The sequence below is a fragment of the Gossypium arboreum genome, chromosome 4 (genome assembly GCF_025698485.1).
Source record: "Gossypium arboreum isolate Shixiya-1 chromosome 4, ASM2569848v2, whole genome shotgun sequence".
NCBI classification, from domain to species: domain Eukaryota; kingdom Viridiplantae; phylum Streptophyta; class Magnoliopsida; order Malvales; family Malvaceae; genus Gossypium; species Gossypium arboreum.
In genome coordinates this window covers 1,798,416-1,825,767 of record NC_069073.1, presented here as the reverse complement: position 1 = coordinate 1,825,767, position 27,352 = coordinate 1,798,416, and the positions used below count along the sequence as shown (strand labels likewise).

General features: G+C 34.3%; 3 protein-coding genes across 3 annotated transcripts; 2 read left to right on the top strand and 1 right to left on the bottom strand.

The window, feature by feature from the left end:
• Window positions 1–525: 525 nt before the first annotated feature.
• LOC108458982 (uncharacterized) lies at window positions 526–1,434 on the bottom strand. The gene has a single exon (XM_017758360.1). The coding sequence runs from the start codon at window positions 1,432–1,434 to the stop codon at window positions 526–528; it is 909 nt and encodes a 302-aa protein (XP_017613849.1).
• Window positions 1,435–12,502: 11,068 nt separating this feature from the next.
• On the top strand, window positions 12,503–14,082 carry LOC108457753 (chalcone isomerase-like protein 2). The gene is made up of 5 exons (XM_017756881.2): window positions 12,503–12,863; window positions 12,958–13,041; window positions 13,255–13,410; window positions 13,507–13,733; window positions 13,821–14,082. Coding segments are annotated over exons 1-5 (630 nt in total). The 5' UTR covers window positions 12,503–12,862; the 3' UTR covers window positions 13,983–14,082.
• A 7,182-nt stretch (window positions 14,083–21,264) lies between these two features.
• Window positions 21,265–25,542, top strand: LOC108458247 (transcription factor RF2b-like). Its single transcript, XM_017757565.2, has 4 exons — window positions 21,265–22,076; window positions 23,536–23,668; window positions 24,469–24,553; window positions 24,810–25,542. Exons 1-4 carry the CDS (start codon window positions 21,607–21,609, stop codon window positions 25,145–25,147), a joined length of 1,026 nt encoding a protein of 341 aa, XP_017613054.1. The 5' UTR covers window positions 21,265–21,606; the 3' UTR covers window positions 25,148–25,542.
• The last annotated feature ends 1,810 nt before the right edge of the window (window positions 25,543–27,352 follow it).

Below are 27,352 nucleotides of genomic sequence, written 5' to 3'. Positions count from 1 at the left end.
AGTTGTAATGATTTTAACAAAATTAGAATTGGGTTAATAAAATTATTTAATTGGAAAATTAATTAATTTAAATTAATTTAGTAAATAATGTTTATTTAAGAAAATAAAAAAAACATATACTAGGTTAGATTAAATTATAAAATATTAGATTTTTTTTTCGAAAAATTCGACTGGAATATAACTTAGAAACTGTAACACATAAAAATCCATTGGGTTAAACCCAACTAATTGGTCCTAAGAAAATAGAATGAAATCGGGCTACCAGCAGATTGGCCCATAAATTCAAAAAACGAAATCAAACAGAAATTAAAATTTTATCTTTACTCGATCAAACAGTGCAATTTGTTCCTCATTAATAGTTCGTAGTTTCATCTCTTGTAATACACTATAAAGCTATAGTAGATCTTCTGAAAAATCTTTTGCTTATCTGCCTTCTTTTCAAACATCACCAGTTCTTTCATTTCAAAAGTCACAATTCATTTTCCCTCTTCCATGCCGATAGACTTGTTCATTTCATCTTTTCTTTTAACTTGAAGATCCCAGACGATTTTGCTCTATTTCTCCTCTAAACGGCCTTGAAGTTCCTCCCTCCAGGTATTGTTCCTCACCATTCTTGAGTGCTTCTTTTGCTAATCGATGGGCTTCTGTGTTTTCTAACCTTGGGATGAAGTAGAAACTTATTTCTTGAAAGTGTGGCTTTAAGCTTTGAATATCACTTATAATTGCTCCTATTGTTGATCTGTCGCGATTTACATCTTGACATTTTGTGATAACAGTCTTCGAGTCGCCTAATATGTCCAGTATATGAAAGCCCATATTAATCCCTAATTTTGTTGCTTGGAATCCTGCATGTGCTTCCGCCACGAACGGAGATGCAACGTTGACATGAAGGATCGATTTTATTGCTATGGTTCTGCCTCCCTCATCTTTAACAACTAAGCCTGACCTTGATCGGAAGTTTAGTGAGTCAAAAGCCGCGTCGAAATATATAACCACGTTCGCCCTTTGTACTTGCTGTTTGGGTCTCGCATTTGTTTCCAAGATAAATGCCTTGTTCTTTATACCGTCCAGTTCTGAAATGTAACTATTAATTTGTTTGGAGATATCGTGACTAGTGCTTGACTTGCCTTCATATATTACCTTGTTCCTATTTGCCCAGATGAGCCAAAGTCCGCAACAAAAAATTCTGCATTGCTCATTCGTCCATTGATTGAAAACCCAGGTAAGCCAATTCCAAAGATCTGGAATGCTATTGTTAAAAACCCAGGTGAAGTTTAATTGATTCCATATTTCTTTCGTTGTAGGACATAATCGGAAAACGTGGTTGGTATCTTCTTCTCCTTGATGGCATCTTACGCATCGATCCTCGACCATCACTCTTCTCAGCTTTAGATTAGAAAAAGTGGGCATGTAATTCCATGAAATTTTCCACATTGTAATTTTGATTTTCAAAGGCATGTATAGGCTCCACAGTTTCCTGTAAAAAATTTTAGTCTCTACCTGTAAATAATTACTAGGATTCATTGTAGAATCCTGTAATAGTTTATAGGCACTTCTTACTGAGAAGTTCCAAATGGCTCTCCTCTCCACACCTGAAAGTCTTCATGGGTAGACTTTGTTAGCGAAATTTGCAGTATTTTCCTAGCAATATCTATAGGAAATGTACGGACTATCAAACCGCTTTTCCAAGTTCAATTATCTTCGTCGATTAAGTCAGACACTAATCTAATATTATCATTACTGCTGTTGTTCTATATTCTGTCTTCAGTCGCTCCCGACACCCGGAGATCAATCCATACTGAAATATGGTCCCCTTTACCAACCCTCTAGCATAATCCTTCTTCCAATAGTCTTTTTGCTGACCAAATACTCCTCCAAGTAAGTGAAGGTGAGTTACTTAAAGGAGCATTTAATAAATTCGTCTTTGGATAGTACTTAGCTTTTAAAACACGGGCTAACAAAGAATTTGGATTATTAATAAGACGCCAACCCTGCTTCGCTAGCAATGCTATATTAAATTTATCCAAACTACGAAAACCTAAACCGTCCCATTCTTTCAACGAGCACACATCCTTCCAAGCACACCAATGAATCCCCTTTTTCCCCTTATTTTTCTGCCACTAGAACTTTACAATTATACCCTCCATTTCCATGCTTAAAGATTTAGGGAGAAAAAAGCACGTCATTGAATAAGTTGGTATAGACTGTAAAACAGCTTTGATAAACACTTCCTTACCACCTTGTGAGAGATATTTGATACTCCAATTATCAATTCGTTGCCTTAGCCTATCCTTCAAAATTTGGAACGCTTCCTTCTTTTTTCTACCCACCAGGTTAGGTAGCCCTAGGTATCTTTTCAGATCACTTAAACTTCGTACTCCAAGCACTCTATCTATTGTTCTTTTTTCTCTCTCCTGCGTATTATTATTAAAAAAAATAGTGGATTTTGAATAATTAACTTTCTGGCCCGAGCATACTTCATATTCGTGCAGTATCTGATTCAAAAAAATTGCGCTCCTCTCAGTAGCTTCCCCAAACAATATACAATCATCTGCAAAAAGTAAATGTGAAACCTGCGGCCCGCTTCTACTTGCCTTGACACCTCTCACTTTTTCCTCCTGCGTTCCTAACTTCATTAGACTAGAAAGCTCCTCTCCACAAAATAAAAATAAGAACGGGCTCAACGGGTCCCCTGTCATAATCCTCTAGAAGGAAAAAAGTTTTCTCCGCTGTACCCATTTAAAACCACTGAGTAAGAGACTGTATTAACACAGTTCATTATTAAAGCCACCCAATCAGAGTCAAATCCCAGTTTCTTCATTATTTCTTCCACAAAATTCCATTCAACCCTATCATATGCCTTACTCATATCCAACTTTACTGCCATAAATCCTTTTTTCCCTGTCCTATTATGTCTCAATGTGTGGAGTATTTCATAAGCAAGCATAACGTTATTTGAAATCAATCTCCCAGGGACGAAAGCACTTTGTGTAAGATTAATGCATTTGTCTAACACCTTTCGGATGCGATTTGCCAAAACTTTGGCCATCAATTTATAAATGACATTACACAAACTGATAGGCCTAAAGTGCATTATATTCACTGGATTTGAAATTTTCGAAATCAACACTATATTAGTTTTATTGATTGAGCCTATTTCCATACCTCTATTTAAATGAGCTAGGCAAAAATTAGTGACATCTTCCCCAATAATTGCCTAACACTTCTGATAAAATAACGTCGAAAATCTATCTTCTCATGGTGCTTTTGTGGGGCCCAATTCTGCCAAAGCCTTCTGAATCTCTTCATTTGTATATATCTCCTTAAGCTTTAAATTATCTTCATCCGAAATACTCCGAGTAACTCCTGATAAAATATGCTCATAATTTCCTCTTCTTCCAGCTGAAAATAGCTGCTGAAAGTATGATTTGCCTATCAGCTCCATTTCCTTTATTTCATCTGTCTCCCTCCCATCATCATGCTGCAACTTACGGATCAAATTTCTTTGTCGTTTCTGTGTTGCTTATTTGTGGAAAAAAGCGGTGTTTTTATCCCCAAATTTCAACCAGTTAACCCGTGCCCTCTGTTCCCAATAGCACTTATCTTTATCAATCTCAAAATTGAGTTAAATTTTTGTATCAATAAGATCTGCTAAATTCTCATAATCTCTCTCAGTTTCTAGTAACGTAACCAACTTGGAAATCAACATCTTTTTTCTTTCTTTTCTGGTATATCGGATTTGACTAGCCCATCGCTTCAACCCCCTTTTCATACTATCAAGCTTACTTAATAAGTCTCCCTCAGAGTGTTCCCAAATATTTTTGACCTCAATAAAGAACGAGTCCTCTAATACCCACCATGCTTCAAATTTGAAACTTTTATAAGTTCTCTCTTTGTTCTCATCCTCTGTTTTAACTAGTAGTGGGCAGTGATCTGAAAACGTATGTGGAAGATGTTGAAGCTGAAATTTAAGAAATAATTGAAACCATTCTTCATTCGCCATACCATTGGCCAATCGTTCTTGAATATTTGTCTCGGGTAAATTCCCTCTTTCCTAAGTAAACCAGTTTCCAGTAAACCCCATATCTGACAAGTTACACTCCTCCAATACCATACGAAAAGCTTCCATTCGTACTTCTTCCCGAGGTAAACCACTATTTTTCTCAAAACCATATAAAATTTCATTAAAGTCCCTACAAACTATCCATGGTAGATCCCGAACCGTAATTAAATGACGTAATAGATTCCATGCATCAGTTCTATCATTTGGGTAAGGGGATCCATAAAAACCAGTAAACCTTCATTTGTGTCCTTCTTCTACTTCATTAATGATCACGTCAATATGTCTTTTTGAAAACTTTTGAAGCTGTAAATTTTTATCTCCACACCAAGCCAGACATAGCCCGCCTCTAGATCCAATTGAGTCAACATCGATGCCGTTTAAAAACCCACAACTTCTTCGAACTTGTTCTATCTGACTACTACAAATTTTAGTCTCCATAAAGAAGACCACTTGGGGATTATATAGCTTCAGCACATGCCAAAGTCTACGAATTGTCCGAGGACTCCCCAATCTACAGACATTCAACCTTAGGATTTTTATTGTGCCCGGTCGGCAAGCCTCTTGGCTGCTGCCGATGATTGATGACTAACCTCCTCTACCTTCCTATTCCTTACAGCCAAAGTGCTAGTCTCATCTCTGGCGAGGGCGTCTTCAATCTCTGTTCTATTTCTCTTTTTACCATCCTCACCAATAAGCACTTCATCCTCGAGATCATGTTCCATTAAGGTATGCCCCTGAGTTCGACTTAAATTTCCTCTTTTTTTCCATGGATTAGATGCTCTCCCTTCCAAATTAATTCCCAAAACAGGATCCAAGTTATTCCAATTACCCAAATTTTTCACTAGATCCCATGAATTATTCCCCAAATTTTGTCTTACCCCACTGTTGCCTCCCCACCTCCTCTCTCCTTCGTCCCGCAACCACACGCTAGTCATCATTAGAGCTCGACGGGATTGTGCCCTGAGTGATAAATCCCATCCCATCTCAGCAATTTCCACTCCTAAATCCATCTTTGCCTCATAAAAAAAATCACTATGGCCCAACCGACCACAAATAGAAACAAAAAAGGGATAATCTTTCATATTTAAAACGAACGTATGAGCACTTCCCATAACACATTATCTGTTTTTTCCTTTTCAAAGGTCGTCGTATGTCAATTTGGACTCTTATTCTCATAAAATTGTTATTTTCTTTTCCCAGATTTGAACCATCATACTCCATGAAATTTCCTATAAAATTTCCCATTTGGATTGCCAGACTTTTAGAGAAAAAACCCACAGGAACCTCATGTAATTGAACCCAAAAAGGGGAATAAATTAATGGGATTTTCAAAGGGTCCTCCCCCTACTGCAACTTATGTAACACTAGCAAGTGATTATTGAAAGTCCATGGTGAGCCCTTTATAACCCTTTCTAAATCCATAGGATGAAAAAATTGAAATAAATACCTTTTCTCCCCCAGATCTCTAATTTGAACCCTTCGTACTAGATGCCACAAATTCGCTATTGTGCTTCTCATTACTGGAAAGTGAATAATACATGCTGTTAAGAAGCATCCCACCAATTGAAATCCTCCCTCCTCTCTATCTGTATTCACTCCAACTTGTACTCGAAGAACTGCATCTTCCTCCTCATCAAGTGTTAACCCCGCTAAATCTACTTCCATATTATTGCGTAACGTAGCCATTTGAAACAATTTGCTAAAGCAAGAAAATTGAAGAAAATTACAGCCGTCACACCAAAACTATTAAAAACAATAAAACCCTAACAGCTGCCAGAGAAAGCAGACAGAGACGTGCTAGATGAGCAGACTGGTAGGATGGGGTTAAAAGTTCATAATTGGACATATAATTAGACTCAGTACGAGAGAGACTCAATTATCTCTTAATGAAAACAAGAGGACTACAAATCCTAATATTTTTACCTAGGGTTATTGCCCCTCTCCAAAATATTAGGAAGTTAAGATTTTTTTCTATTAAATAAATATTATTTGGGTTTAATAGTTCAACAAGGATTCCTCAATCTGTAATTATAAATAAATGGCACTGGTAGACTTCAAAACACACTTCAAAAATAAGAGAAACACAAGTCTCTCATAAGTTTTCAATATTGTTATTTTGCTAGAAAATAATAAAATTTATTTTTAGAATAAATTCTATTTTTGGAAATTACAATTCTTTTGATTTCTATTTGAGAGAAAAATTTACTTTCCCATTGAAAGTAAAGAAAATAAATTTTGATTCTATATTTGATTTGAAAGTGTTCAAACCTAAACTCGAAGCAGTTTGTGGTACGGAGATAATAGAGAAGATTGTTCGATTGAAAGTTAAAAATATTTAGGATCTGTCTAACCCAGAACACATGTATAATTTTAGGAAAAAATTTATTACTAAAAATATTACCGACTGACTCAGTTTTTAAAGTTTTATTTTTCCGCTGTATAATAAAATCGTTATCGAACTGGATTTTTTTACAACCGCGGAGGGATTTACTAGTCAACAAAGTCAAACCGTTAAGGTTCTCGTGGGCCCAATTTTTGACCCTTTGGAGGTAAAGAACGTAAGAATTATGGAGAATATGGGCAGGCCAATACATGTAATGAAACTCACGTGGAAGTCAGTGCTGAGTCGATGGTACCTAGAGTAGTTTTTGATAGAAAGCATGCATCTTCTTCCCTTGCTCCATCATTTATCCCCACCGGTTGAATGGACGTTAATGCCCCCCCATGGAGTTGGATGTGGCCTGGGTTCAACCTTCCATCTCATCCCCGGTTCCTGTTGGAATAATCCCTCTTCCTCAACATCATGGTGATCCTCCTAACTCCTTGCTGGAATGGAAAGAGACGACAATACACCAGGAGTAGTTGGCCTTTGATGACGCTTTGCACGAGCCTGCTATCCGTGTTTCTAAACCTATTAACAATATTTAATTATGCGTGCAATTACTTGAAATTGCAGAGGACAAGAAACAAATTTTTTTTACAGCATTGTAGAGATATGTTGATTAGAGAAAAGCCGAATGTAATTTGTTTGTTAGAAACAAAGACGACTGTGGGTCATGGTGTTTCCTTGGTCTTAAACTGGGATTTGAAGGTTCTTTTGAGGTGCCTACTATGGGGTTTCGTGTTGGTTTAATTCTTTTGTGGAAAAAGAGTTGTTTATAGTTAACAATTATTGAGGCTACTGATCAAGTGATTCACTGCAAAGTTAATAAGGATAACAAAGGGTGGATTGCTTCTTTTGTTTATGTTCAACCTTCTCCAGATGCTAAAAATCGATTTTGGGAGAATATGTCGACTTTTGCGGGTCATGTTACTCAATCGCGGACAGTTGTTGGGGATTTTAATGACTTTGCATTTTAGCAGGAACGATGTGGTGGTCATAGTGACTGTTTTAAACGTATTATGAAGTTTCAGGATCGTTGGAATCTTTGTAATTTTTTTGATGTGGGGTGCACGGGTTCCAAGTTTACCTGGGTTCAACGAGTTCATGGTGTTATATATTGTTTTGCAAGAACGCATGGATTCTGTTTTGATCAATGCTTCTGTCATGCATTATTTTCCTGAGATGAATGTTGTTAATCTTCCTAGGTTATATTCAGATCATAATCCTATTCTTTTTGTCACCTACGCAGGATGTGTGCCCCCCAAGGATAAACGACCTTTTCTGTCCGAGGCAAATAGGTTGACTGATGCCGTGTTATCTAGTATCTATGAGTCAAGATCGTCGGATAATTCTACTTCTTTGGTGTTGGCAATTGAGGGGTTACTAAAGTAGTCAAAGAATGGAAAGAAACGGAAGCTTTTTCGGAGGCTTCGTGGTATCATGTGTCATTATTTCTTCAACAATTAGATGTGGATTTATTCAAAGAGTATCAATGGGTTCTTGCTCGTTGATTGGATTGCTAATGGTGAACGTAATACTAAGTTTTTTTTTTCACTACCAAAATAGCTTTCTAGCCGGGCGTAACACCTCAAATGATATTTGTGTTAATCAAGAAGCGTTGCATTCTATGATGAAGATGCAGGATAGACAAGGGGCTATGCTTTTAAAAATCGAACTTTTGCCTCTTTGGAATGGTCAGGTCCTTAAAGAATTTACTCCCTAAGGAGGATTAAGGTAAGCGGATCCGCTTTTGCCTTATCTTTTCATCTTAGTTATGGAAAAGCTTTCTCATATGATCCTTGAAATGGACTCTGGAAACCTCTCAAGGTTTCTCGTAATGCCCCGACTTTGACTCATTTACTGTTTGTCGACGACCCCATGTTATTTGCGCATGTGTCTATTGGTCAACTTGATTACGTTCGAGCTTGTCTTAAGGAGGTTGGGGATGCCTCCTGGTTGGTTGCTAATTTAGACAAGTCAAAGCTGTTTGTGTCACCAAATATTCACCGTAGTGTGGCGGTTATGTTGAGTAGTCGATGTGGTATCCCCTTCACTGAGGATTTGGTATGTATTTGGGGGTTCCCATCATCCACAAAGAGCTAATAAAGACTTGTGTGCTCCGTTAAACGTCTTGACGATTTGAAAGGGAAGGTTTTATCTTCGACGTCTTCTATTCCTTTGTACTCTATGCAAACAACCTTACTTCCGGCTTCTGTTTGTGATGAATTGGGTAGGCTCAATCGCAATTTTCTTTGGGGAGAGTCAACAGATTATTCTCATAAGTCTGTCGTACGAAAGTGAGTGGGGGTCTTGGACCGCGTAAAGCTCGCTTAAACAAGATGACCATGCTTGTTAAATCTAGTTGGAGGATTTTCTTTGGTGTCATGTATTCTGGTCAAAATATTTGGCCAATCAATTTTGAAAAAGTAATAAAATAAAATATATTTAAGATTAAAAAATAAAAAGAAGAAAATTCATAAAATTAAAAATTTAAAAAACTTAGAAATTCAGAAAGCAAAAATTGACCAGTCAGTGTCAATAGCCATTTTTTTGAATTTTTCCATTTGTTTTCCATTTATTTTAATTTTAATTTATTTTGTAATTTTCTAAAATTTTAATTATATTTTAATTTATTAAGCCTAAATCATTTTAACACTGTCAATCTTATACAACATGATTATATTACGTATAATATATGAAAAATAATCAAAACAAGGCTTAACCTTGGGGTGAGCATAATTTTGATAATCAAAATAATCAGTAAGCAATTTCAAGCATTGCTAGACATTATAAATGAAGAAGAATGAAAAAGAAAAAAAAATAGAAATATATATATAGAGAGAGAGAGAGAGAGAGAAATGACGTAAAAGAAAATAAGAGAATAAAAATTGTTTCTTAAAGTTTATATGGTAATTTAATCAGTTGAATTTTAATGAATATAATATTTTGGTGTAAAATGGTAATAAAAGAATAATTTAGGTATCACTTGTGATAAAAAAAATTGGTATCAACTTAAAAAAATGGTATAATTTAGGTATGAATTTGTGGGTTAAGTTTTTTCTTTTTAAATATATTTTTAACCAGGGGCAAAGGCAGAACAAATTTTTAGGGGGGCCGAATGAAATTTTAATTTTTTATAGTCTATATCTTTATAATTTTTAAAGGATTAAATCGAATTTTTATAATTTTAGGGAGGCTAAAGTACAATTTTACCTTTACTAATTTAAAATTTTAAAAAACTTTCAAGGGCCTAAATAGAAATTTTTCATTTTAGGGGGGCTAGGGACCCATTTGGTATGAATAGTTTATCAGTCTGGGCATGGATGTTCTTATTTGGACATATTGTTTGGGTTACAGGATTTATGTTCTTAATTTCTTGGCGCGGATATTGGCAAGAATTGATTGAAACTTTAACATGGGCTCATGAACGCACATCTTTAGCTAATTTGATTCGATGGAGAGATAAACCAGTGGCTGTTTCTATTGTGCAGGCAAGATTGGTTGGATTAGCCCACTTTTTTGTAGGTTATAGATTTGTTTATGCGGCTTTCTTGATTGCCTCTACATCGGGCAAATTTGGTTAATTCCTTTTGCTAGCCTCCTGTATCCCCCTACTTTTAACGGTTTGATTAACGAAGATACTAATTTAAAAGAAAAAGTAATTTAGGTACCACTTATTTTTATATATATAGATACATATATACATATATCACCAAAATGACACACACCCATCCACATGTAAAATATAAATTTTAAAATTTTAAAAATCATATAAATATATAATCCCTTAAATACATTTATTGAATTAAAATTTAATAATAACACACAAATATACTATTTTTTCTTTTTGGTTAAATTTGCTATTAGTTTCTATATTTCGTGAAAGCTATGAATTTAGTCCTTGTATTTTAACTTAATCATTTTAGTCTCTATATTTTTAAATCTATTTATTTTAGTTCCTATACTTTTTAAAATTTTAAATTTTAGTCCTAACCCACACAATAGTAGTTAAATCATTTGATTAAATTCAATTACTAGTCATGTACTTTATATACAATTGTAGATTTAGTTCATATTCTCTATTGGACCATTATAAGCCCCTATACTTTTTGAATTTTGAAATTTCCACCTTGACACAAATGACAATCATTAATCCATTAATTTGATTTTTAGTGAGTAATATGTGGAAATAATATGTTGGGATGATATTACACATATGATAGTATGTTTGCCGCATTAGATTTTGAAAATAACATAACTAACTTAATGAATTTAAAGTTATCGTTTGGTGAGTACTGGAATTTTAAACTTTAAAAAGTACAAGGACTAAAAATGACCATTTAAGTATAAAGACTAAATCCACAACTTTCGTAAAGTACAAGGGCAAATAGAAAAAAAAATACCTTTTTTTTTCTTTCCATTTTTTGGGGTTAAATCACTTTTTAGGACCTAAACTTGGTAATTGTTCGCACATTAAAATTTGAACTTTTTTTATCTAAGTTAGTCTCTGAATTCGGCAATTGTTCCCACATTGGAGCTTGAATTTTTTTTTAAGTTACTCCATGAACTTGGCAATTATTTTTAAATTAGGGTTTAAACTTTTTTTAGTCCACGTTAATCCTTAATATTTCCTTAAAAAGGCTAAAACTCAGGTTCCAATATGAAAACACTTACCAAATTTAGAAATTAACTTAAACCCAAAAACTCAAACTCCAATATAAAAATTATTATAAAATTCAAATCCTAAATAGTGATTTAACGGATTTTTTGGAGTTTTCCTTTTCCACAAAAGGCAAATGAAATTATCTTTTAAAAATAAATGAGGTCTTCCATGAATTCACAATTCAGATTAAGATATCCCGGTGGGTAGCTTTTATAAGAGACAAAAACATTTACCCCACTAACAAATTATTGTTTTAGGGTGAGTTTGGTTGGGAGGTGGGTGTGTTTACTTTACTTTTTGCTTCACGCTATAATGTTGCTACAGTATCTAATCTCAACGTCACCGCTGTTTTTACACTAAACGCAGTTAAACGCACCGCCCATCCAAACTCACCCTTACTGTTGAAATATGTTTCAAGTCTTTATATTTTTTTTGTACATTTAAATTTTAGTTTTTTTATATTTTATGAAATTTAGTCTTTTATTTTTTAAATTTTAAAATTTAGGTCAATATTGTTAACATTTATCTATTAAAGTTTGTTTTATTTCAAAATGTCATATCAATGTATTTAATAAAAAATTTTAACAGTGTTGACTATTGAATCAATTTTGAAATATAAAAAGTAAAATAACTAAACTCCTAAAAATAAAAATAAAGAGACTAAATTTCAAATGTACAAAAAAATCACAAGAGTTCGGAAATTAAGTACATGTTTAACCTTGTTTGAGGTGATAGCAACTTCCTCTTATAAAGATAAAATAAATAAATTCAAAAATTAACAAATACATTTGTTGAAAAAAATCATATTTTAAATACTCCGGAGTTGATAGTTTAATCTAAGCCTTTTAGAAAAAAATCGACTATTGAACTTATTAGACCATCGATTTTTGATTCAATTAGTTCGATTTGTTCGTCTAATTCGATTGAATAAATTATTAAAAATACTAAGAAAATAGAAAAAATCAATTCAACCGATTTGATTACCAATTTAACTAATCTAACCAATTCACAAGTCAACCGATCTAATCTTTTATTTCAAATCAATATTTTTCGACCGATCCAATTCTGAAAAGAGTAGATTAATCTAAAAGTAAACGATTAGTTGAAGATGGCCTGAATCTTAAAAGAAAACATGTGCTACACAGTTCCTCATAGAGACACTCACATTAATAATATTAGAGGAATATTAGTGATTGGGGTATGAGACAGAAGCCTAAGGTAAAGGCTTTTTCTTGATGGGTGATTGATTCTTACAGGCTGCCTGTGCTGGACCTACTTTGATGATCTAAAATGTAAATGTAAGATAAGGGGGGTAGGTAAAATGAAAGGTTGTTAGCACTTCAATCACGTGGGTTCACTAATGCCCTCAATATCAAAGCCTCAAATCCACCCAATAATATGACAAAGGCAGCAAAACAGACAAGTCTGCTAAACCTGTTTATGCTTAAACCAAATCAAAGCAATCACCCAGAATTCATAAATCCTATCTTCCTGCAAGTCAAATGGGGGAAAATTAGATGAATCACAAATGACAAGCCCTTAACTTACCTACCAACCACCATCTGCCCATCCAGGAGGCCCCAAGTCTTAGTCTTTGTGCTATGTTGAAATGCTGATGTCCTATGTCTATGCCATTTATGCTTTGATATAAAAGGCATCACCACTCTTTAATTTCTCATTTCACTTACAAACTGAACCATCTTTGCCCTTTCATTGCTTCCTTGCCTGCCTTAAACCTCCTTCAAGCATAGCCAGTAAGTGGTTTTATCTTTCAATTTTAATGGTGCTTTGGTTTTTAGTTTACCATCTATTTTTTCTTAATTCAAATGTATTTTTTGGGTGTTTCAGTGACTACTGAAATGGTGATGGTTGATGAAGTCCCTTTTCCTCCACAAATCACAACTACCAAGCCACTATCTCTTTTGGGTCATGGTAAGCTTTTTTTTTTTTTTCATTCTATGTTTCGTATAATTACACAAATTAATCGAGTTAAACTCTATGTTTTTAGATCGAAACTCACTGTGTTAAACTTCAACTATATATGTTTTTCATGATCCTTAACGTGAAAACTAGTCCTAGTCTCTTTTCCTTCAATCACTACGTTTAGACCCTAAAATCTAATTTCACTTTGTGGGGCTGGGACAGGAATTACCGACATTGAGATTCACTTTTTGCAAATCAAGTTCACAGCAATTGGGGTTTACCTTGAACCAGAAGTTGTAGGACATTTGCAACAATGGAAGGGGAAGCCTGGGAACGTGCTAGCTGAAGATGATGACTTCTTCGAGGCTCTTATTAATGGTACAAACAACCAATTCCCATAATTCATTCTTCAAAGTTGTAAGAACTATCATAGTTACAATGTGATTTATAAACAACTATAATCACAACCTGCAGCTCCAGTGGAGAAGTTTCTGAGAGTTGTGGTGATTAAGGAGATCAAAGGTTCCCAATATGGAGTGCAGCTAGAGAGTGCTGTGAGGGACCGATTGGCAGCTGACGACAAATACGAAGAGGAAGAGGAAGAAGCCTTGGAAAAAGTTGTTGAATTCTTCCAGTCTAAATATTTCAAGAAGGATTCAGTCATCACTTACCATTTTCCAGCAAATTCAGCCACTGCTGAGGTATATTTTGAGTCCATAAGAAAAACCATTCATTCATTCATGTTTTAATATGATAGTTTTTGTGTATGTGTGGATGTGCTCAAACAGATTGCATTCACGACGGAGGGAAAGGAGGAAGCAAAAATCAAAGTAGAGAATGCGAATGTGGTCGAGATGATCAAGAAATGGTACTTAGGAGGAACAAGGGGAGTGTCTGCAACTACCATTTCCTCCTTAGCTAATACCCTCTCCGCTGAGCTTTGCAAATGAACCTATGCTGTTTTGTTACCAAGTCTTTCCTACTAAGAACCATCCTGTTTGTTGTGCTTTCTCTTCCAATAAATTATGATATGATTGGAGTTTTCGCTTATTTACAAATCCATTTCCTTCACTCCCATGATTGAGTGAAGCCCAAAAATGAAAATGCCAGACAATTTGCTTTCATGTTTTCAGATGTGCTTCATTGCCTATAAAAGCAACCGCATTGCACAACTACAATCATAACTCCTATAACTCACCCAAAAAGAAACGATCTCTTCTTATACGCAAATAAAGTTGTTTTAGAAGCAACACATTAACAAGTGTGTTAAGAGATGTGCTGAAGCGACGCTTCTGCTTGAACTAAATATAAGAACCAATGATTAACCATGCTCATGCGGGTTGTGTTCTATTTAAATACTAAAATTTGGGGAATAAACAGTTCTAATCCACTAAGACTTTAGTGGAAAAGTTTTATTCTAACTGAAACTCTGATGAAAGAGTTTTACTTCAACCCAAACTTTCAACAAGTTTACTTTAATTTAGATTCTTCGAATTAAGACTCTTACGGTATGTTTACTTTGTCATAATGGAATGTTATAATGTGAGAATGGAATAGAGTTATAATTGTATAGGACGAATATTTCAATAGTTTGATTGGGTGGAATGAAATGAGTAGTGTAATAGTATTCCTAAGATTACATATATAAAAAGTTATATTAACCTACCACCACAAGCATAATCTTTAATGGGTAGAAATAAATTTTCTCACCCATGCTAATCGTATAGGAGGTGGTAGACTTAAGAAAACAAGCATATACGTTGAATGATCAGGAATTTTGTTAAATGCAACATCTTGTTCATTTTTTGTTAAGCCTTCCGTTTCACCTAAAGCCATATATATTATTTGTACCTTTTCTTGAACGAGCATTTCAGAGTCAATGCTCTCATTTAATTTAAGGTCAACTTGTCTAATATTATCCCCCAAAAATGTGGCAACATCGATAAGTGAATTAGATGAATTTGGTTCACTTACATAATAACTCTTTCTTTTCTTCTTTTGATTATACTATTGCAACTATTTAGCTGAGACAACTATCTCATCTAGAGAAACATTGTTAAGACCTAGTGCCCTAAATTTAGTTTATTTGTCATTTGTATTTATAATTTTTTGAACATATTGATTTAATAAAATTTCATTATTTACATTAATGTTGGGACCTATTGCTTTTAGTGTAATATTTTCGTCAATGTATACTTGTATTTTTCGAACAAGTTAGTTTAATAAAATATTAATTGATTACATTAATATTATTTGTATATTGTTCTTAATGAGTTTTGCACGCAAAGCAAAATGAAAGCAAATATTGACTCATTTGTTTACTAAATGATATTACGTGGTTGGATCGTAACACAAAAAAGACAACTTGTATTAGTAGACCTTAACATGCCCTTTATATAATTGGAAACAAGCAAACCAATTAAAAGACTAATATGTCATTTATAAATTGTGGAGATGCTTTGTCTTGAGTATCGAAGCAGATGACCCTTGGAAGATAGAGACATGGATGTGATTAATTGGACTGACAGTACCTCAGACTAGAAATCTTAAATCTGTTTATGGATTTATTCACTTGTAACGTTCATAGTGTGATATACCTTAATCCTGATTGGATGATGAACTATGTATGTGTGACTTGTATACCTTGATGTAAGTGAAAGCCTCGGTTCAAATATAGAAAGAACTGAAAGCTGGTACAAGGGTATACGACTTCTGCAGTATGTAGCATTATTCCACAATAGTGGAATTCTTAAGCCAACTAAAGGGTAAATGATATCTTCTTATCAGTATTACATGATAAGTGATAAGTAAACGTGGCAATGAGTCATTTAAATGGCTTGATTACTCTATTTGATAATGAGATTTAATGGTTACTCTATTTAATTACAGTAACTGTTGCCGCCCTGAGTCGTGTTTTAGCTTTTCTCCACTGTTACAGTCACTCCCTCCTTAAAAGTCTTCTTGCCTCCACCTCTGACATAAGTTTTGGACAATTAGGTTAAGATATTACTTTGATGGAAAGAAAAAAATAAGTCAATTATACTGGTAAGCCTATTTTTTCCCTATGAGTATGATATCAAACTTAAGTATGGGGTTTATAAAGCATCCTTTTTTGGTGGCATGAAATTTGAACTCGTGACAGTATAATCACCATGAACTAGGAGCTTGAGTTATAATGTAACATTTTCTAAGGTGACGGTGCACTCTGATAAACCGTAATTTATACATATTTTTATCCCATACTTAGCGTATTTACGGATGATTTCTCCTTAGATTTGGTGAATTCGATGCTCCTAATCCTTTAATTTCATGTTTTATACTTAGGTGAGCATAAGAGAGTAAAAAGAGCGAGAAACGGGCCGAAAACAGAGAAAATGGACCTACATGGGAAAACAACACGGCCTGGACTTCCTCACACGGGCGTGTCACATGGTCGTGTCAATTTGGCAGGATCGAAGCACGACTTACACGGGTAGACCACATGCCCGTGCCTATTTAACAGCCTTGACCACGGGTTGGAGTAATTGCACATGGGCGTGTCCCTGCCGAGCCCAAGTTTAGTCCTATTCGGAAAAGGCCAATTTTTAGGGCTCTTAGGCATTCAAAAGCCTATTTAAACACTTGAGGAGGCACTTAGGACGGGGACGCAAAGTAGGAAGCAATGAATTACTCAAGGAAAGCCGATTGATCCATCTTAAGAGCCGGATTCATCATCAAGACTGGAGATCTCCCTTCAAGTTCCTTCAGGAGTTTTGGGCTTTCTTATGTTTTGTTATATTTATGCTTTTAAGATTTTTTCTTTCATAAATATGAACAAAACCCTATAAATACCTAAGAGGAATGAAACCTAAGACAAGTCTTGTTATTATTATCTGAATTGTATGATAAATATTTGACTTGTTATTAATTATGTGTTCTTAATTCTTGTTTTAATATTCCAGGATATTGACTTAAGTTAACGCTCTTATTTAGAGGAGGAATAGACCCTGTCTAAGAGTAAAATTGTCATAATTAAGCGAAGTTGATTGCGCGCCTAGAGATAGGGTGACAAGATTTTGTCGGATTGCGGTGAAACTTAATAAGGGAATCCATAGATCAAGTTAATGCAATTCTAGGGTTTTAATTAGAAAAAGATTTCTATTATTCAACCTAGGGTTAGACGTTATTAGTCTTGAGAGAGATAATAATATAACTTAGGGATTTCTACAGATCAAGTCAAATAAATAAATCGTCTGATTCAGAGTCAAATAACAAGTGAAGTCTAAGTGGATTTTTCCTTAGGTATTGTCTCAATCAATCGAATTTTCCCGAAAGTATTTTTCCGAGTTTTCTTTCTGTGCATTCTTAGTTAGTAATTAGTTTAGATAACCAAACCTCTTAATTTTTAGGCTAGATAATAAAAAGGAAGGAAGTAAATACTAGTACTCGTAGTTCCTTTGGGTTCGACAATCCGGTCTTGCTGAACTATACTATTGTTCGATAGGTACATTTGCCTTAATCGTGATAATAAGTTAGTCTCAAGAACATTTCATTTATAAATCTTTAAAACCTGTTACGAATATCACGCAATCACACTCCCTATACGAAAAATGAAATGTGTGGATCTCTAAGCATCACCATATCATCGTGAACTTAAATATACCTTAAAACTATCACAATGTGTCCTTAAGACTCCAACACAAACAAAATTTTCCTCCCAAACTTTTAACACTCAACCAAAAATAAAAACAATTAAAACGAAAAACATTTTTTTTTCTAAAGGAAGGTGGACAAGAAAGTTGATGGAGTGGGGGTAGCAAACGCCCCATTTATATAGGCAACAGGGGGAAAAAAATTATGTGAGAGCCCATGATAGTCAAGGGTTCCCGGGATGGGGTGTTTGAAAATTATCCTGAGATTTTCAAGTTCTAAAATTTTGTGATGGGATTCCCTATTAGGGTTAGGGTTAAAAATTTGTGGAAAGAAAATGTCAGGTATAAAGTCAAATAAAATTTAGATATCACTTCCCAAATTTTTTAGAAGCCTTTTTTAGACTTGTCATGTCCAATCTTTTCCAAGATTTTGAAGTTATGCTTGATATCCGAGGGTAGTATTTCCTATAAAATGAAGACATTTTGTGTAGAGGTTCCATACTGAAATTTCGAACATATTGTTTTTATAAGGAGATTTGTATAAGGAGAATATTGTTGATATTAAAAATATGAAATTTTCATAATAAATGATGATTTATATGAGAAAATTTTAAAATAAAAAAATTCATCGACGTTGTCGGCCTGAATGTATGTCACAATCCAGTGGTTGTCGGTTACGAGGATGATTTCATCTTAGTTGGGGTTTTGGCTCCTCATAATTCTCGTCCTCATCTTTACATCCACTTTTATCTTGATTTTGATCTTTATCTCTTTCCTCTGTGCTAGATTGCATTTGTATCCTAAGTTCCCATCGTATATCGTTCGGGGTATTAATAAGTGGTTGCAAAGATTACCCATCTCTAAAGGACAATGATGTTCAGGGTGTTTGCGACACTATTGGCAGAGAACTGAATGGTGTTGAATAACATGATTGTGGATAGAATGTTGGAATTGTAGGCGATGGAGGATACATTGGTGCTATTGTTGGTAATGGTCTTGGGGATGAAGGTGGTGCAAAAAATATACATGGAGAAGGTGTTGATGCATGGTATGATGATGCTAATGTGGTGCATATGTAGAAAAATAGGGTTAGTGAAAGCACAAGAAAAATGTAAACCATATTGATTGGGAGGAGGTGCACGTATCGGTGCCTCATGTGGGGTTGGAGTTGATAATGATTCCATTGACGCATGTACTCTCGATTGCGGCCTCATGTGGGGTCGTCTTGGCTTTCTACAATGACATTACCTACTCATTTCCTCCTCCAACAACAGATATGACTTACCGTGAAGTCTAAACCATGTCATGTAATATGGAGAGGTCGCCAAATATGGTTGGACAATTGGTTCGTGCATAGGTATAAAATTGTACTTATGTTACCAAATGTAGATGCATTGGACATGGAATTTAAACCAATTTTCCTCTATTCTCTCTCGTAAGTTGATCTTATAAAGTTCATCGAGCTCCTGGGGTAACAGCAAAATACTTTGCATAAACTTGAATTGACGCATCACTCAATCAGATTCATGCATCTAAATTGTTGCAAAAACTATCAATGACACTTTGACATGCCAGATATTGCAATTAGCCAAAAATTTGGTCGAGATGCATTCTTGAATTCTCGAATCAGAGTATGGCATCCATTCAAACTACAATACAAAATTATAAATTTTATTATGTACCTAATATTAAATTTCAAATCCTTACGTAAATATAATATAATTGAAAAATAAAAAAACTAATTTCGGCTATTGATCGTTGATCTAACAATAGTTGAATATCTTCAAGCTTGTCTGGTATACCCATATGAATCGTGTCATTATTCCACCTATTCAAATAATATGTTATTTCTAAAATATAATAATGAAAAAAATATTATGATAACTATATTATTAAATGAATTTTACCTTATTACAAGTGAGAATTCATAAGGGGCGTTTACTAGGGGACATAAAAATGGCAAGCGGTACCATTCCCATGATTGAAGAAGGAGTTGCTCGACACATCTCTCGGGACAGTGTGTTTAACATAGAATTGATTATACTTTAACAAGATTTTAATTTGACATATTTAATTTTTTAATTTAACTCGAACAATTTCACTCGATTCAATTCAACTCAACTTGACTCGAATTTTATTTCACTCAATTCGAAAAAAATTCAAATCAAGTTAGGATGATAAAATATGACTCCTCGACACGATTAACTCGAAATTATTTCACTCAATTCAATTGAACGATCATTCTTAATGGTGTAGTTTACACAAAAATATATTTTAAAAGCGAACTTTTACTAATATCTATTTAATAAGTGTTGTTTGAACCGAACTGACTGGTTGGATCGAGAATCAGTTCGAAAAGTGACTTTCAATTAGTTAGATCAAGAACCGATTCTAAAAAGCCAATTGAACTGACAATTGAACTATGATTTTTAATTTTCTTTTTTAAATTTTAATAATTTTTAATCAAATTAGTCGGACTGATAACTTGATCAATTTGACCATCAAATCAGTTTAAAAAATATTAATTTTAATAAATAAATAACAACAAGGCTTAAAAGTGTAAAAAATCTCAAAATAATAAAAAAATAACTAAGACTCTCCTATTTATTTTGCACTCAATTGGATACTTAAACTTTCAAAATGCATAAAAAATGCCTTCAAGCTTAAAAAAAAAAACAATTAAGCCCCTGTTTTTTTTTTGCACTCAATTGTATACTTAAATTGTCAAAATGCATAAAAAAGAGCTTCAAATTTTTTCAAAAAAAGCAATTAAGCCCCGCTTTTTTTTTCTTTTTTTTGCACCCAATTGCCAAAATGCATCAAAAATGCCATTTGACCGTAAACATTGATAGTTGACCGTTAAAGTTAACTACCCCTAATCTTGTTCAATTAAAGTCACCCCGTGTCACACCATTGCGTCACATATGACAAAAAAAATTATAAAAAATAAAAATCAATAAAAATTATAAAAATTATTAAACTTTAAAAAAAATATAAAATTTTATAAAATTTTATAAAAATTATAAAATGCATAAAAAGCTTCCTTTAACCATTAACTTCAACCATTGGTTACTAAAGTTAACGATCTCCAATTTTTTTCCGTTAAAGCCATTACATGTCACATTTGTGGTGAAAAATGATAAAAAATAAAACCAATAAAAGTTATAGAAAATTATAAAATAATTTTTTTGGTATGATAATTTTATAATTCTTTATATTTTTATCATTTCTTACTACTTTATAAAAAAATATATTTCTATATATTTTATATATTTTTTAAACTTGATAATCTTTTACAATTTTTATAATCTTTTTCTAATTTTAATAAAATAAATATTTTTTATTTTTATTAAAATTTAATAATTTTATTTTTTTGTCAAAATTAACAGTTAAAAGTATTTTTGATACATTTTGACAATTGAGTGAAAAAAAGAAGAAACAATGACTTAATTAATTTTTTAAAAAATTTGAATATTTTTTATGCATTCTGACAATTTTAAGTAACCAATTAAATGTAAAAAATAGAAATTTAATTGGTTTTTATAAATTTTTTTAATGGATTTCGAACGGTGCAAGTATGTAATTGAGTAGAAAGCAGGAGTTTAATTATTACGCCTAAAAACAATAAAGAAACAAAGCCCCGATGGATGAGTCGTCCAAAAGCGGGAAAATGTACCCATTACTGAGAATCTAGTTGGTTGGTATTTCTGGTTGTGAAAGAAGTGAATTGTCTGGGGGACACATGGGGATTGCCATTGCTGGCCCAAGGCATTTTCTCCCATGCCCACCTAAACTGCATGCCCACATGTATATCTTCTATTTTATTGAAGTCGTTTAAAACTCTTTCTTTCAGAGGAAAGGAACGAAGAAGAAAGCTTCAAAGGAAAATATTTCAACACTCAGCTCTCTAACTGAGATCTGAAATCTGAGAAGAAACACCAAAATGCAGGATCCGCGAAATCTAAATCCAAACCCGGATCCTGCATTTCCCTCCTTCACCCAAAATATGCCGTCTTTTTCCAACCCAATCCAATATCGTGGTTCTTACCACAGGCGAGCCCAATCCGAAGTCCAGTTTCGGATTCCAGACGACTTGGATCTCGTGTCCGACTCCTTCGAAGGGGTAGGATCCGAAGACGACATGTTTTGTAGTTACATGGACATTGAGATGCCAGGGGAATCGGCGAAGGGAGTCGAGGTGGCTGCTAGGTCTTGGAGTCAGAACCCGAAAGGAGAGGAAGTGAGTGGTGGGTCGGGGATAGGGGAGAAGTATAATGGAGGAGGGAAAGGAAGGCATAGGTATAGCAATTCGGTTGATGGATGCTCCATAATGGAGTCCATTGAAGCTAAGAAAGCCATGGCTCCTGATAAACTTGCTGAATTGTGGACAATTGACCCAAAGAGAGCTAAAAGGTTTGGGAATTACTTCCTTTTTTTTTGGCTATATTTTGGGAGCTTTTTTAGTGCATTTGATTTAGGGGTACTTATGAGATTGAAGTTGGAAATTTGTTAATTTTAGTGTAAAGTTTGCCTTTTGTTTGTTTAGCGGAAACTATTAGAAGAAGATCATTTTTTTTTTGTTCAAAGAAATTGTATTTTTAATTTATCAATGACATATATTTCGTTGGGGTGGGGAATTATGATCGTTTTGTTTAGGTGTGTGTTTATCATAATGGTGAAGTTTGACTTCTTTTTATGTTTTTCTTCCTTTTTGGCTGTGTATGGATATGGGGTTTGGAGCAGTTTAGGATGTAAAGTAAGGAACTAAAAACTAACGGAAGTTGATTTTTCTTTTTTTTTTTTTTTTGAGTTTAAAGAAATTGAGGATTAGTAGAATTTCTGAAAAAAGCATGCATTTTTATTTAATTAATTCATGTCAAATATATGAAAATTTCCTAAATTCCTAATTTTAGGTTCTGCCTTATGGGTTGCTCATGTTTCTTAGCTCATTTTCTTGTTTTCATGGCCATTATTATTGTAGTGTTGAAAAGTTTTTGGACAATGTAGTGTTTCACTTCACTTTTCTCACCCCATGATGAAAGAAATTTTGTTATTTTTGAAAGTTCAACTTCGGGGAACTTTCCTATATTTATGCATATTTTCGAATGAAATTCATGTGAATTAGTAGGTATCTTCAATTTATGTGTGCTTTTTAATGGTTATGTTCTTTTTGCCTATGCACTATGATTATTTTCTTCTTCTTTCTTTCCTGAATTTTCATGACTTTTTTTTTTTTACTTTGATTATCAATTAGTAATGTCATAAATGCTTCCTGAAATATCCAAGTAGTCATGAATGTCAAATGGGTTAATTTTTTTGGTGAATCATATCAGACTTTGCTTTGCATAACTTCTACCTAAAAATTGTTGAGTACATTAAGATTACATAACTGCCCTGTTCAATATCACTCAAACCACTTCAATATCACTCAAACCACCAATAAAATGACTATGGGTGGTTATCGATTTCGTTGAAATTATAATTGTATTGTTTCTCTATTTTGTACATTTAAATGTTGTTAGTTTCATTTAAGTTCAATTTAGTGCAATGAGCTTGCACTTTCCCAACTTTGAAACTTGTGGGAATGGAGATTGGTACGGTTTTGCACTCATGGTTTTCTATTCGGAATGTTATAACCTTCTTTGTTGTTCATATTTCGACACATATATATGTTAATGAAAACTTTTATCTTGCTGGTGAGGTGGTCAACCTAAGAGTGAGTCTCATCTATCCACTCAATGCACCTCACCTTTAGTAATGGAAATCTCTCATAGATTTGGGATATCTCATTGTGTGGTGAGATTGGGTTTACATTCGAGTTTTCGCTAAGTAAGTACATCTTTTTTTTTTTTTTTTTCTTTTCTTTTTGTAGGATCATTGCAAATCGGAGGTCGGCTACACGCTCAAAAGAAAAGAAAGCCCTATATATGTCTGAATTGGAGAGGAAAGTCCAAACACTTCAAACGGAAGCAACGACTCTTTCTGCACACCTAACCCTATTCCAGGTTTTTGTTAAACGCTTACATGTCTCATTGCATAATTTTGGAGCTTATTTCTGATGATATTTGCATTCCTCATGAGAATATCATATCTACTTACTAAACAATCATTATCTGAGGTTTCTACTTTCAAATAAATCAAAAACTTTTCGCAATTGGGGCTTTAATTATCACTTCCTTGTTTATGTGGACCTGCTTTCACAGGCTTCTAATTCTCTGTTAAAGGCACCTGTGTTTCCGAAAATGCCATTATTTGTGGATATATCCTTGTACTATCTCACTTTTAACGATTGAGTCCTTGTTGTGTAATTTCACTGAATTTGGTCCTTGAACTTTTATAATATGGAATTCAGTTTAAATGTTCACGATGTGAATTTCTGTTGTTAAATCAAGTGACATGGCACGACACATGTAATTTTTTGGCCAGATGGCCTGGCCACATGTTCTAGTGTTCGTCTGTTCTTTTATCGAGTTTTATTATTTAATTGTAATAATCAATAAAAACTAAAATAACTGTTTTGTATAGACTGCCGGCTGGCTGAAAGAATTCCATGTATGCCATGTGGCCACAAAATTTCCATGTCACTTGATATAAAGATTGAAAGTCCATACCATCAATAATTGGATCACACATTTAATAAAGTATAGGGATCACTATGAGGACTAATTCTAAATCCTCAAAAGTGAGATAGTTGAGGGACCAGGTTTCCGTGGCAAGCCAGCCATCTTATGTTGTTTCATTTTATCTTTTTTTGTTGACTAATACCTGAAGATTAACAGTCTTAATTCGTGCATATATGCTCTAGAGGGATACGACAGGCTTGACTACTGAGAACGCTGAGCTTAAGCTCCGGCTACAAGCAATGGAACAACAGGCTCAGCTATGTGATGGTACGTTCTGTCCAAGATGGCATGCTTTCATTTGCTACAGAAGTTGAACATTTAATGATAAGAAACAAAAAGATTGGCATCGTATTTGTCAAAACTAGGGATGCCCATTTTGATTAGTGTTATAGGCAATAATTTTAGAGCTCGAGATTTGATAGCATTAATGATTGTAAATTTACATGTAGATATGTAGCCATGATTGTATCATGTCCTTGGTATTTTGTTTATATTTTTTCTCGTTGTCCATTTTTTACTACAGCTCTAAATGAAGCATTAAAGAAAGAAGTAGAGAGGCTCAAGACTGCTACTGGAGAAATAACGACGCCGACTGATACCTTCAATTTAGGAATGCACCATATATCATACGCCCAATCTTCCTTCTTTCCTCCTCAGAATACACAACTGCCACCATTTCATCCTTTCCATTCTAACTTATTGACATCTGCCTCGAACACCAACTCGCATGCCTTGGCCGACATGATGCAACAAGATCCTCTTGGCCTATTGCAAGGGCTTGATACCAGTAGCAGGGGCTTGCCCTTTGTGAAATCTGAAAGCCCTTCAATTTGTGCCGCTGAAAGCAGTGGAACAGTATGATTACAAGTTCTGCTGTGTTGGATTGTTCATAGACTGACCTTATTGACATTTAAAGGTACTAATCATTTGAATTAAATTCTTCTAATGCGATTGGGATGTTTATAGTTTTTCTGTAGGTTTTAGCTGGTGTTGAGATAATTCAAAATTCTGTTGGTTGTGAATTTTCAATTTCATTTGTTGGGAGAAATTATGTTGGTGTGGGACTAGAAGCTTGATCCCTAGGAGTAGATGAATACGACATCTCAAGCCAGCCGCTCCCATTGTTTTGTTTAAAGTTGTATTGCTGGTGAATTTCTTCTAATTGTTTTTGTCTCAGTTGCATATATTTGCATTTTCTTGCATATATATGGCCATTTACAAGTCTGAATGGATTGAGAAAGAGAATTATTAAAGAACTCATGCCAACAGCAGTGATGAACAACCAGATTGGTCGGTCGGGTTGGTTGGTTGGTTCAATTCATTTGAGAATCAGTACATCTCCAAGAATTGGTGTAAATAAAGAGCAGGTACTGGGATTTTTTTCCCAACTAATGTCATCACACACTGTACACTTATGCAAAGCCTTTTAAAATGAGGATAAAGATATGAGATGGATTGGATCTGAAATGATGAAATTTGAACCCTTCAATAAAAAGGCTTTGAACAAGTAATGGGGAGATCCCAATTACCAGTTAGACTCGGGAGAAAAGTAAGGTCTCTCTTTTGCAAATGTCACGATTTTCCTTCACCAAACATTTGAAAATTTTACCATCTAAAAATCAGAAGCCCTTATCGTCGCTTAGCTTCTTCACTAAACTTGCTTGCTTTGCTTTGTTGCTTTTTCACGATTTTCCTTTTTCTATTTGCATATACCTTCATCCTGTTTTAAGCCTTCATCAGTTGTTCTTTCATTACTTTGTTGAGCGGTTCCCTTTCTATCATCATCTCTTGTATGCTAGCCACTGGTGAATCTGGAGGCTTAATAGCATAGAGAGCCTCGAATGGTGTCCTTCTCAAAGCAGTGTGATGGTTGGTGTCACACCACCATTCGAGTTGGGACAATCATGTACCCCAAGTCTTTAGTTTGTATAGCTACATAATCCTGAGGTATGGTTCCAAACACTAGTTCAATCTTTTAGACTGACATCAGTTTTAGGCTGATAAGTTGTGCTAAACAATAGAATTGTGCCTAATAACTTGATCAATGTCTTGTACCTGTCTGAAATGGCTAATTTTGGATAGCTATGTGATTCATAAACTTGATCCAAGTATAGTTTAGCAATCTTATGGGTAGTATAGGGTGAAATATGGCTAAAAAGTGTGCATACTTGGCATATTTGTCAATGATAACTAAGATGCAATTGTATTTTCTTGACTGAGGGAGTCCTTCTATAACGTCCATAGTTATTACCTCCCAAGCTTGGCTAGGAGTAGGGATAGGTTGGAGTAGTCCAGGTTGTGCTACAAGCTCCACCTTGGTTCTTTAGCAAGTATCACATTGCCGCACATACTCCTCCACTTGTCTTTTAAGGCCTGACCAGCAGAAATAAGGCTTAATCTTGCAGTAGGTAGCCTGCACAGTAAAGTGCCCCCTTATGGAGAGTCGTGAAGTCGTTTAAGAACATGTTCCCTTAAGGTCTACCAATGTAAACTCTTCCCTTGTATCTTACCACCCCATTAGCGAATGTAAACCCTGAATCTCCTTGTTGTACCACTAAGCCAGCTACCCTCTCTTGAGCCCATCGACTTGTTAAAAAAAGTTCAGTTTAGAAAACGTGTTTGAAACACAACGAAAATATAAAGATTTTCTAAAAAATCAAGTTATTATGTTGTTTATAGCAATAATTTTTTTTATCTTAATTATACATGCGTTTTTTGGATATCTAAATTAGGTTATTCTCGTCTTTCAACCTTTCGATTTTCTCCTCTAATCTCGATTGTTGTTTGTTAAGAGTGTGGCTCTATTCTCAAACTGATGAAAACTTATGAAAACATTTTAGGGCTAGAAACTAATTACTCAAGAAAAAGAGAATTATTTACCGTAGAATAATTTTCTTGTATTTTGGCAGAGTAACCTTTTAGGTAAATGGTGTAAGCACTACAGCAAAACAGGTTTTTTGCGGCGTTTTAGTAAAAAACGCCGCTAGAGTTCAGCATTAGCGGCATTTCTAAACAAACGCCACTATAGATAGGACATTAGCGGCGTTTTTCTAAAAGCGCCGCTAC

Excerpts from the sequence above, each read along its gene's own strand:
- LOC108458982 (XM_017758360.1), bottom strand. The coding sequence starts at position 1,434 with ATGTGGAAAATTTCATGGAATTACATGCCCACTTTTTCTAATCTAAAG.
- LOC108457753 (XM_017756881.2), top strand. Across the intron at positions 13,042-13,254 it reads ACTATCTCTTTTGGGTCATG|GAATTACCGACATTGAGATT; the intron begins GTAAGCTTTTTT and ends GGGCTGGGACAG. Across the intron at positions 13,411-13,506 it reads CTTCGAGGCTCTTATTAATG|CTCCAGTGGAGAAGTTTCTG; the intron begins GTACAAACAACC and ends CACAACCTGCAG.
- LOC108458247 (XM_017757565.2), top strand. The coding sequence starts at position 21,607 with ATGCAGGATCCGCGAAATCTAAATCCAAACCCGGATCCTGCATTTCCC. Across the intron at positions 23,669-24,468 it reads CACACCTAACCCTATTCCAG|AGGGATACGACAGGCTTGAC; the intron begins GTTTTTGTTAAA and ends TATATGCTCTAG. Across the intron at positions 24,554-24,809 it reads ACAGGCTCAGCTATGTGATG|CTCTAAATGAAGCATTAAAG; the intron begins GTACGTTCTGTC and ends TTTTTACTACAG.